Genomic DNA, 11,889 nt, shown 5'->3' on the forward strand with positions numbered 1-11,889 from the left:
CCATCACGTGGGCTCCGCCTGGCCCGCGGGTGGGGCCGGAGCCGGCGCCAGTTGAAAAGAAAATGAGCTCCGAGGGCCCCTGGGTTTCCCAGTCTCCTCTGGGCCTCAGTTTCCCCATTCATACCGAGGCCGGGGAACCAGGTGACCTCTAACTTGGAGAGCCCGGGAGTCCACGGAGTCCTAGAGCGCTGGCCGGTTGGTCCGCGACGGGGCCTCCACCTGCCCTCGCCCGCTCCCGCGGCCGGGGCTGAGCAAGCTGAGACCTCGCTCCCTGCGGCTCGGACCCTCCGTCCGCAGAGCAACTTGGGGGGCGGGGCGAGTCCCTCCGGGTCGTAGAAACCCGCCTGGGAGCTCCCCAAAGAGGAGGTGCTGAACCTGAATGAATGGAGAGGGCGGAGCTGGACCAGGTGGGGCGGCAGCCCGTGCGAGGCGAGGCGAGGCCCCCTCCGTGCCCCTCCTGCCCGCCGGGTCAGGGCAGCCAAGGCTGCGATGCCACCCACACCCCCCGCCCCCTGCGGGGCTCCGGAGCGCCCTGGGCTGCCGCCCGCCGCAGATGGGACGCGAAGGGCTGGAGCGAGGTCCCTGGGGCTCGGCCGTTCCCCCTCCCACCTTTCACCACCCGCTACCCGGGGCAGGAACAATGGCGGGAGGTGGGGCCCGCGGGCGGCCTGACTCCGCGGGGCGGGACGGGGCGGGACGGGCGGGCGACACCGCCTCCTTAAAGCCAGGTGGCGGCGCGGCGCTCCCCAGTGGCGCTGGCCGGGGCTGCGCAGTCGGGCACCTCCTTCCGCGTCTCGGTCCACGCGGGCGCAGGTCTCCCGAGCGCCGGCCCGCAGCGAGGCTGCCTCCCCGTCGAGCATGGGGCTGCCTCGGAGGGCGCGAGAGCCGACGGAGCTGCGTAAGGTAGGAGCCGGGTGCTAGGAGCCGGGGGCTGGGGCCGGGGGCCGGGGGCCGGGGGCGTGCCCGTGCGCCGTGCCTGGGCTCCGCCTAACGCGGTCTCCGCGCCCCGCAGAGCCTGAAGCCGCTGCTGGAGAAGCGCCGCCGCGCGCGCATCAACGAGAGCCTGCGGCAGCTCCGGGCGCTCGTCCTGCCGCTGCTCGGCCTGGAGGTGAGCGCCGCGCATGGGGCCGGGGTGGGGCCTGCGCGCGGAGCGAGGAGGGCGGGAGCGCCGGTCGCCTCGACCCCAGGAACCTGCGAGGGGGCTCCGCGCGGCGCCCAAGGCCGGCCGAGCGCAGGTGGGACTAGTCCGGGGCAGCCGGCCCCTCTGTGGGCCGTGGCGCGCGCGCCCAGCTGCTGACCAGAACGGGTTGGGGTTGAGGGTTGGGGGTTGGGGAGCCCAGGCAGCCGGCCGGAGATCTGTCCTGACTGTCAGTCTCTCCGTCCCTCTCCCCGGTGGCCGGTCGCAGAGCTCTGGCTGCTCGAAGCTGGAGAAGGCGGACATCCTGGAAATGACGGTGCGCTTCCTGCAGGAGCTGCCTGCGTCCTCCTGCCTGGCGGCGGCCCCCAGTAAGTGACCCCGCCCAGCCCGCCCGCACCCTGCGCCGCACCCCGCCCAACCCTGCCCCGCACCCCGCGCCTGACGTGCCTCTCCGTCCGCAGCGCCCTCCGACAGCTACCGCGAGGGCTATGGCGCCTGCCTGGCGCGCCTGGCCCGCGTGCTGCCCGCCTGCGGCGCCCTGGAGCGTGCGCTGGGCGCTCGGCTGCTGGAGCACCTGCGGCAGAGAGCGGCCGGCGCCTCCCCCGACGGCGGGCGCCCTGAGGACTCCTGTGGGTCGCCCTCGCCCTCCGCACCGCCCACCCCCGCACCCTCGCCGCCTGCGTCTCCTCGCGGCCCTGGCCTCTGGCGGCCTTGGTAGCCCCTGGCGAGTCCACGGACGCCGCTGCCGGCCCTGGGGACTGAGGAGGCCTGGCAGCAGCTGCCTTTCCCACCAGGAGGGGTCAGCCACAGCCAGGACGCAGCCGGATGTCTGTGATCCGAGCGGTGGACTGCAGGCCTGGGGACTCAGCTGGAAGAAATAAGGGGAGAAGCCCGCCTCACCCCCAACTGGAGGGTGTCTGGGCCGAGGAGAAGGAGCGAGTGGCTGCAGGGGAGGAGGCGCCCCCACCCCTGCTGGTGGAAGGCACACCTGTCCCCACACTGGCCCCAATCCAAGGGCTGGGCTGAGCTCACCTGGGCAGACCTCACCTGAGCCAGGTGCAGCCATCTGCTCTGGCTGGTCGCTGCCCTCCTGGGCCTGCCTCCTCGCCAGCTCTGCTGGGCAGCTCTGCTGGGCAGCCTCTGCGCAGATGGAAGCAGTGACCTGAGGGCTCTGCGGGCCTGGGAGCCATCACCTCCATGCCTGGCTCTCCGTCCAAAGCCTCCAGTGACAGGGCCTGGAGGCAGCCGGGCTCCGTGCTGTCTGGGCGGGGGCCTGGCTGGGTGGGCGTGGGAGGACTCATTCCCTGAGCATTAGTCTAGCCTGGTTCATGTGCCAGGTGTGAGAAGGATGGGCAAGGATGCGGGTGCCCTGCGGCCCCAAGGAGACCCAACGGGGAGGCAGTGCCGGGGAGGTGAGCACGGCCATGTCACCGCAGCAGGGATTCAAGGGCAACAGCAGGTGAAGGATCAGGAAACACCTTTCCTCATTTTCTCTTCACACCTGCTCCTGGCTGCTCTTCAGGTTTGGTCACTGGGAGCGACTTGTTCTTAGACTTTTCTTTCTTCCCCGTGGACGTCAGGAGAGCCTGCAAAGACTCAGGGAGGGGCCCGTGGGTCCCAGGAGTGGGTGCCCAAGACACGGCGGGAGCCCCACTGGACCCTGTTCCCAGCATTTCCTGAGGATCCGCTGAGCCTCGTCCCACAGCCTGTGGAGGGACCAGGGCACGAGGGGCGGAAGGCGGAGCTGATGGAGGGGGAGGGGTCACCAAACCCGGGATGACCTCGGCACTGATTTGGATGTCAGGACGTGGGAAGCTGTGGGTGTTATTGAAGAAGTCACTGCTGCCTGGCCAGTGAGCTCAGTGGTTTGGCACCACCCCAGCAGCAAGAGATTGCCGGTTCAATTCCTGGTCAGGGCACATGCCTGGGTTGTGGGCTCCATCCCCGGTAGGGGGTGTGCAGGAGGCAGCTGATCGATGTTTTTCTCTCTCATTGATGTTTCTATCTCCCCCTCTCCCTTCCTCTCTCTCTAAAAAACAATAAAAACGTTTTAAAGAAGTCACTGCTGAGACAGCTGGGTGAGCCCCCAGCAGCGTGTCCTGTCCTACCCCCTGTGGGTTCGGCTGACGGGACTGCAGCTCCCGGAGGGCAGGGCAGGGCTGAGTGCGCCTCTGTGTCCGCAAGGCCCGGGGCACACAGGGAGCTCAGGAAACACGGTGGGCTAACGAACAGGTCATGTGACCAGACCATGAGGCACTGAGCCCTGGACAGCCTGGCCTTTGCCCCGACTCCCACCCGGGGCCCCTCATACCGCTTAGAAGACCTGCTCCACAGGCCTGGGCTCCCAGGACAGAAGCGGGGGTGGGTGTGAGAGCTGGAACCGAGGCTGGGACTGCTCTGCAGAGCTGCCAGGAGCGGGGCAGGTAACCTGCAGGCCACACCCACCGGGGGAGTGCAGTTTCTGCCTGCAAACGGCCAGCGCACACGGCAGCTCCTTGTCCCTCAGGAAGAGCATTCACTACAGGTGCGGAGTCCAAGAACTGGCCATCCAGAGGCCCCTCTCCTCCGGCCGCATCTGCCACTTCCTGCTTCTGAGCTCCGTCCGGGTCCCCGGCTCTGTGACTCTCAGTGACCTGACCTCGAGCAGGCAGGGCGGAGGTGTGTAGACAGGCCAGTGACTCAGGGGTCAGGCGTTCCGGGCACCGAGCTGGGCAGCCAGCCCGCCCTGGCGGGAGCGGAGGTAGGCCCAGGAGGGCGAGGCTCTGGGCCCCAGACGAGAAGCCGGCTTCCCAGCAGGGAGGGGCCCAAGCTGCCCAGGCGCCTCGCTGGCACTCAGGCTGGGCTTGTGACACAGGGAAGCCAGCCTCCTCCACAGGCACCTGTGCACGCCTCCCTCCTGGCAGCTCCCCTGCTGTTCCCGGAGGCTGTGTGACGCCCCAGGTGAGCACAGGGCCGGGCGGGCCTCTCTGGTGCGGGAGGGAGGCTCCCCACTCAGGAGCATCCCATGACCCTCAGCGAGGCCCACGTGGGGCCCAGTGGGTGGCCCTTTCTGAGATGGTCCCAGGACTGACTGGCTGTCACGCTTGGTTGCAGGAAAGGGCCTGGGTTCTTAGAAACCAGTGGGTGACAGCCGGCACCTGGAGCCGCCTGGGAGCCTCAGGCTGGGGCCGGCCGCGTCCCCCAGGGGTCAAGTCTCTTTTCCATGATCAGTGATAAAGGCGGGTTGCCAGGGAGACTCTAGGAAACAGCTACAAACCTCGGAGCCCAGACTCCGGCTGAGTCTCCCGCAGGGTCGTCTGGAACAGGAGCTGAATGAACTGGGTCTGGGAAAGCCCGCGGCTCGGCAGAACCCTCCTGCCACGCGTCAGGGTGACCCCCGTGGAGCCGGTGGCGGGAGCCAGGGGCCCTTCCCCATCCCCTGCAGCCACCTTCTCCCAACATTGAGGCCAGATTTATTAAAGAATTTTTAAAAATATTTTTATTGGTTTCAGAAAGGAAGGGAGAGGGAGAGATAGAAACATCAATGATGAGAGAATCATTGATGGACTGCCTCCTGCACGCTCCCTACTGTGGACTGAGCCTGCAACCCGGGCCTGTGCCCTTGACTAGAATTGAACCTGGGACCCTTCAGTCCGCAGGCCGATGCTCTATCCACTGAGCCAACCTGGCCAGGGCCAGATTTACTTTTTAAGAACATGCCAGGCTGCCCTAGCCGGTCCAGTGGTTACTTCCTTGGCTTTACTTCTTGTCTGGGCCCCTTCCCAGGGTGGCCCTGCCTCTGGGTGCCGCGTGTGCATGCCTGTGCGCGTGCCTGTGCGCGTGCCTGGCGTGTAAAGGGAGGCGGGGGAAGGCAGCCGCCTACTGCCGGTTCCAAGTGAGCAACTGGTTTCGCTCTGGGTTTTGAGAGGCCCTGGCAAAGCCCCAGGTGTTGAAAGCATCTGTCATAAAGCTTTAAAGGTTTCGGCAGGGCAGCGTGAGAAGCCCCTGAGGGCACGCCCTGTGTGTGTGTGTGTGTGTGTGTGTGTGTGTGTGTGTGTGTGTGTGTGGTGTCTTGTCACTCAAGATCCACTGGAGGGCAGCAAAGAGCAGGGTCGGGTGGCTGCTCACTGGACCCCACCTGTGAAAAAGGGAGACTCCAGGCTGAATGTGTGCCCCCCTGCTGGGGTTCAGGATGCTAAAACCCTAAGGAGCCCAGGACAAAGGCCTCAGAGAACGGGGAGCCGTTTTAGACCCCAGAAATCAGAGGCATTTGGAGGCCTCTGTAAGAAAACTAACATAAAAGTGTGTATATAGACTTAGTATGAAAAGGAACCCTTACTCAGAACAAAAAGTGTAAATCACAGCAAACCAGGGCTGTTTGCAGAGTGACGATCCCAGACCAGACCCACACAGAAATGCTTTTAAAAAAATATATCTTTATTGGTTCCAGAGAGGAAGAGAGAGGGGGAGAGTGAAGAAACATCAATGATGAGAGAGAATCATGGATGGGCTGCCTCCTGCACGCCCCACACAGGGGGTTGAACCCGCAACCTGGGCCTGTGCCCTGACCGGGATTCAAACCTGCAACCTCTTGGTCCTTGCGGTAACATTCAACCACTGAGCCACGCCAGCCGGGCTGCTGAAAGACATTTTAAAGTCAGCTCTATGTGGATTATATCTGTTGATATTTACTACATTAGAAACTAAAACAGAAATTTAAAAACTATTTATTGCCCTGACCGGTTTGGCTCAGTGGATAGAGCGTTGGCCTGCGGACCAAAGGGTCCCGGGTTCGATTCCGGTCAGGGGCATGTGCCTTGGTTGCGGGCATATCCCCAGTGGGGGGCGTGCAGGAGGCAGCTGATCGATGTTTCTCTCTCATCGATGTTTCTAACTCTCTATCCCTCTCCCTTCCTCTCTGTGAAAAATCAATAAAATATATTTAAAAAAAAAACAAAAAAAAACCTATTTATTAATTCATTAAAAACAATGCCCTGGTCGGTGTGGTTCAGTTGGTTCGGTGTTGTGCCCAGAAAGGTTGCCAGTTCAATTCCTGGTTGGGGCATATGCCTGGGCTCAATTCGAGTGGGGGGGGGGGCGTGTAGGAGGCAGCCAATAGATGTTTCACTCTCACATTGATATTTCTCTCCCTCTCCCTTCCTCTCTCTGAAAAAAAAACAATTAAAAAAATCTAAAACAGCCGAACTGGTTTGGCTCAGTGGATAGAGCGTCGGCCTGCGGACTGAGGGGTCCCGGGTTCGATTCCGGTCAAGGGCATGTACCTTGGTTGCGGGCAAATCCCCAGTAGGGGGCGTGCAGGAGGCAGCTGATCGATCTCTCTCATCGATGTTTCCAACTCTCTATCCCTCTCCCTTCTTCTCTGTAAAAAATCAATAAAATATATTTAAAAAAAAACTAAAACAACAGCAACAATAATAATACATGCATATGTTAGCATATGTAATTAACTTTCAGTAAGGAATATATTTTCCAAAATAAACTACTGGAAAAGTGGCATTATTTTTTTTTTAAATATATATTTTTTTTATTGATTCCAGAGAGTAAGGGAGAGGGAGAGAGAGATAGAAGCATCAATGATGAGAGAGAATCATTGATCGGCTGCCTGCTGCACACCCCCTACTGGGGATAGGCCTAACCGGAATTGAACCTGGGACCCTTCAACCCGCAGGCTGACACTCTAGCCACTGAGCCACACCAGGTAGGGCAGAGTGGCATTATTTTATAGCTTTGCACATCTCCTTGCTATCTGCATCCCCAGGAGCACCTGGGCTCTCAGATCTGCCTCTGCACTCAGTGTGTTGTAATATGTTCTTTTGGTTGAAGTATGTGAAGGAAATCTGGCCTCATCTAATCTAATAACAGAGAAACATGGTAATTGGCGTACAACCGCTACCCTTCCCATTGGCTAATCAGGGAGATATGCAAATTAACTGTCAGCCAAGATGGCCGCTGGTAGCCAGGCAGCTTGAAACTAACATGAGGCTTGCTTGCTTCAGTGATGGAGGAAACCAACGTTCCCCGCCTGCCTTGCAGGCCTCTGAGCCTGCAGTTTGAAACATTTTAATAAATATAGAAGCTAAAAAAAAACCCCAGAAACCAGCTTTCAGCGAGCTGGGATCTCAGAGCTGGAGTCAGAGCTGGAGTTATACATTGTTTCAATTACCTACTTTCAGCAGCGGAGGCCTAAGAGCTGGAGCCTCAGAGCTAAAGCTGGCCCAGAATTAAAAAGAAAAAAAGAAAAAAAGGAGCGGTTGGGAGTTTCCGTCACCCGCCAGCCTGAAAACAGCCCTCAGCCCCTCACCCAGACTGGCCAGGCACCCCCATTGGGACCCCCACCCTGAAGGGTGTGTGACCAGCTGCAAACAGGCACCCCAGTGGGGACCCCCATCCTGATCCAGGACACCCTTCAGGGCAAACCAGCCAGCCCCACCCATGCACCAGGCCTCTATCCTATATAGTAAAAGGGTAATATGCCTCCCAGCACCAGGATCAGCAGAGCCAAGAGGCCTCCCGGCACCAGGATCAGCGTGACAGGGGGCAGCACCCAAACTCCCTGATCGCCCTGCAGCTCTGTGTGTGACAGGGGGTGGGGCCACAACCTCCCTATCCGCCCTGCTCTGTTCATGACAGGGGAAGGCGCCCCAACCTCCTGATCAGCCCTGCTCTGTGCCTGATACGGGGGAGCTCCCCAACCTCTGATCGCCCTGTGGCTCTGTGTGTGACAGGGTAGAGCCATAACCTCCCCATCGGCCCTGCCCTGAGTGTGAGAGTGGTGGTGTCCCAACCCCCTGATCGGCCCTGCTCTGTGTGTGACAGGGGGCGGTGCCCCAACTCCCCTATCGGCCCTACTCTGCGAGTGACAGGGGGGAGCTCCTCAACCCCCTGATGGGCCCTGCTCTGTGCATGACAGGGGGCAGCGCCCCAACCCCCGGATTGGCCCTGCTCTGTGCGTGACAGGGGGTGGCGCTGCAACCTCCCAATTGACCCTGCCTTGAGTGTGACAGGGGGCGGTGCCCCAACCCCCCAATCGGCCCTACCCTGAACGTGACTGGGGGTGGCATCGCAACCTCCCGATCCGCCCTGCTCTGTGCATGACAGGGGGCGGCGCCCCAACTCCCCAATCGGCCCTGCTCTGAGCCCGACCAGGGGCTGCACCTAGGGATTGGGCCTGCCCTCTGCCGCCCGGGAGCAGGCCTAAGCCAGCAGGTCGTTATCTCCCAAAGGGGTCGCAGACTGCGAGAGGGCACAGGCCAGGCTGAGGGACCCCCCCCTTTCCCCCGAGTGCACAAATTTTTGTGCACTGGGCCTCTAGTCCTATATAATAAAAGCCTAATATGCAAATTGAACAGAATGACTGGTTGCTATGACATGCACTGACCACCAGGGGGCAGACACTCAATGCAGAAGCTGCCCCCAGCCTGTAGGTCCCAAGGCAGATGCCAGCGGGGCCCCCCACCTATCACCCTGCCGGTTGCCCTGCACAGGGAAGCGACTGGCGGCTGCAGCAGCGGGAGGCAGAGCCAGTGAGCAAGCAGTACCAGGCCAACCAAGGTGGGTGCCAGCGGGGGCCCCCCGATCGCCCCGCCGGTTGCCCCAGAGATTGGCCCTGATCGCTGGCCAGTCCTAGGGACCCTACTGGTACACGAATTTCATGCACTGGGCCTCTAGTAAAAATATATAATTGGAGTCCAGCCAGTGTGGCTCAGTGGTTGAGCATTGACCGATGAACCAGGAGGTCATGGTTTAATTCCTGGTCAGGGCACATGCCAGGGTTGCTGGCTTGATCACCAGTGTGGGGCATCTGATCAATAATTCTCTTTCATCATTGATGTTCTTATCTCTCTCTCCCTCTCCCTTCCTCGCTCTGAAATTAATAAAAATATCTTAAAAAATACATAGTTCACCCTGGCTGGTTTGGCTCAGTGGATAGAGCGTCAGCCTGAGGACTGAAGGTTGCAGGTTCCCTGGCCCTGGTCGGGGTGTGTGCAGGAGGCAATCGATCAATGTGTCTCTCTCACATTGATGTTTCTCTCTGCCTCTCCCTCTCCCTTCCACTCTCTCTAAATATCAATGGAAAGTGCTCGCTTCGGCAGCACATATACTAAATATCAATGGAAAAATATCCTCCGGTGAGAATGAACAGCAACAACAAAAATACATAGTTGGAAAAGGGTGGCGTATTTTAACAGCCTTTTCAGAAAACTGTGGCTGGTTTTCTCTGGCACTGCACCACAACTCAACATGCGGAGTGTCTCCAGGTGGGCTGCCGTGGAAACCGGAAGCCACCCGGACGAACCGCTTCTTCCTGCTGCTTCACTGACCCGCGCTGATCTCACTGGCATTTTGAACGACTCTTACCCTCTTGTGGTTATGGAACATCATGCGTTTAGACATCTGACAAATATCGGTCCCTGAGTTACGCAGATCCTCCAAACAGTGACTCATCATAGTGTCATCACACGCCATGTGGCTTCTGGAAAAACACTGTATGTTTGTGAAAGAATGACAATGAAGAATGCAAAGCAGCCCTGACCGGTGTGGCTCAGTGGATAGAGCGTCGGCCTGCAAACTGAAAGGTCCCAGGTTCGCTTCCGTTCAAGGGCACAGGCCCGGGTTGTGGGCTCGATCCCCAGTGGGGGGCGTGCAGAAGGCAGCCGATCAATGATTCCCTCTCATCATTGATGTGTCTATCTCTCTCTCCCCCTCTCCCTTCCTCCCTCTCTCTAAAAATCAATAAAAACGTATTTTAAAAAAAGATATGGAAGAAGAAACCAAACATGCCCAGAGATGATCAGAGGATCTGGAGAAGGAACCACCGTCACTGATGTCCTGAAACCCTCCCCTGCCCTGACCTGTAATGGTAAGTAACCCAGTGTGAGCTGGTGAAGAAACACACTTTTTTTAAAAAAATATATTTTATTGATTTTTTACAGAGAGGAAGGGAGAGAGATAGAGAGTTAGAAACATCGATGAGAGAGAAACATCGATCAGCTGCCTCCTGCACATCTCCCACTGGGGATGTGCCCGCAATCCAGGTACATGCCCTTGACCGGAATCGAACCCGGGACCCTTCAGTCTGCAGGCCGACGCTCTAGCCACTGAGCCAAACCGGTTTCGGCAAGAAACACACTTTTATTTTTGATTGTTGACACTCTTACAGGGGTGCCCCATCCCTCCCCCTTGCCCACCTCCCCCCCGCCCCCCGCTCTGGCCTTCACCACACTGTTGTGTCCATGGGCTGAGCGTGCCTGTTCTTTAGCTGATCTCCGCACCTTCCATCCAGGCCCCGCGCTCCCTCTGAGATTTGCCCGTCTGTTCCAGGTATTCTCCCTCCAGGTTCTGTGTGCTCATCCGTTTATTTTGTTCATTAGGTTCCACAGGAGGGAGACCGTGTGATCTTGTCTCTCTCTGCCTGGCTCCCTCCACTCAGCACCCTGCTCTCCAGGCCCCTCCGTGCCGTCGCAAGGGTAAGAGCCTTTTTTCACTGCTGCCGGTGTCCATGAGTAAACGCCCCACAGCTCTCTCTCCGCTCCTCTACTGGTGGTCGCTTGGGCTGCTTCCAGATCCTGGCTATGGTAAATAACGCTGCTGTGAACACAGGGGGGCACATATGCTTTCTGACGGGTGTTCTGGGGTTCTTAGGATATAGCCCCAGAAGTGGGATTGCTGGGTTAAAAGGCAGTTCTATTTTTAATTTTTTTGAGGAAACCCCATACTGTCTTGCACAGTGGCTACCCCAACCTGCATTCCCACCAACAGTGCAGGAGGGTTTCCAAGAAACACGTTTTGGATATAGAGACAGAACGGTTCAAGTAAAAAGCCAGAAGGTGTGGTTACTTTCACGTGTCAACTTGGTTGGCCACAGGGTGCCCGGATGAAACGTTACTTCTGGGTGTGTCTGGGAGGGGTTCCTGTGAGGTCAGCCCCAGGGGGGACGTGCAGTCACTCCGGGCTCCCCTGGCTGAGGCTCTGGGACTTCCATGGAGCCACAGCACCAGCCTCCCTAGGTCTCCAGCTTAGAGACGGCAGACCCCGGACATCTCAGCCTCCACAGTCATCATGTCAGCCTCTTCCTCACAATCTCATAACCAATATCATCTATCTATCTATCTATCTATCTGTCTATCCATCCATCTATCTATATATAGACTGATTTTTAGAGAGAGAGGAAGGGAGTGGGAGAGAGAGAAACATCGATGTGAGAGCAGAACAGGGATGGGCTGCCTCCTGCACGCCCCCCACTGGGGATCAAGCCTGAAACCCGGGCCTGTGCCCTGACCCGAAATCAAACCAGCAACCTTTCGGTGCACGGGATGACACCCAACCAATTGGTTTTGTCTCCCTGGAGAGCCCTGATTAATAATGATAATAAATAATAATAATAATAATAATAATAAAAAATAAGGATATTAACATTAATAAAAGGACTGGAGTAACCACTTTAATATCAAACAAATAGATTTCACACGTGAAATGTTATCAACGATAAAGTGGGACATTTCCTAATGAAACGTCAGTTCATCAAGAAGCCATAGCAATCCTACTTGCATGTGGGCTTAGTAATCGGGCTTCAAATGACAGACAAAGTAAAAGCTGACAATGGGAAGACTTAGTCAAACGCACTGTTCTAGATGGCAGCTCAACACGCCTATCAGAGCGGTGGGTGAAACAAGTGACCGGACACCGAGAAGGCTGGAGAAGGCTTGAACAATACTCTCCGAGTGCAGGAGGACAATGATGGCACAGAGAGG

The 11,889-nt window shown here is 58.3% G+C and overlaps 1 protein-coding gene and 1 long non-coding RNA gene across 2 annotated transcripts; both read left to right on the top strand.

Moving 5' to 3' along the window:
* Window positions 1-734: 734 nt before the first annotated feature.
* On the top strand, window positions 735-3,200 carry HES2 (hes family bHLH transcription factor 2). Its single transcript, XM_059691446.1, has 4 exons — window positions 735-903; window positions 1,013-1,108; window positions 1,407-1,506; window positions 1,600-3,200. Exons 1-4 carry the CDS (start codon window positions 859-861, stop codon window positions 1,854-1,856), a joined length of 498 nt encoding a protein of 165 aa, XP_059547429.1. The 5' UTR covers window positions 735-858; the 3' UTR covers window positions 1,857-3,200.
* Window positions 3,201-8,456: 5,256 nt separating this feature from the next.
* LOC132229560 (uncharacterized) lies at window positions 8,457-11,505 on the top strand. Its single transcript, XR_009451712.1, has 3 exons — window positions 8,457-9,721; window positions 9,895-9,998; window positions 10,510-11,505. It is a non-coding gene; the product is annotated as an uncharacterized LOC132229560 (long non-coding RNA).
* Window positions 11,506-11,889: the final 384 nt, after the last annotated feature.

This window comes from Myotis daubentonii, chromosome 3, assembly GCF_963259705.1.
Source record: "Myotis daubentonii chromosome 3, mMyoDau2.1, whole genome shotgun sequence".
In the NCBI taxonomy this organism is placed as follows: domain Eukaryota; kingdom Metazoa; phylum Chordata; class Mammalia; order Chiroptera; family Vespertilionidae; genus Myotis; species Myotis daubentonii.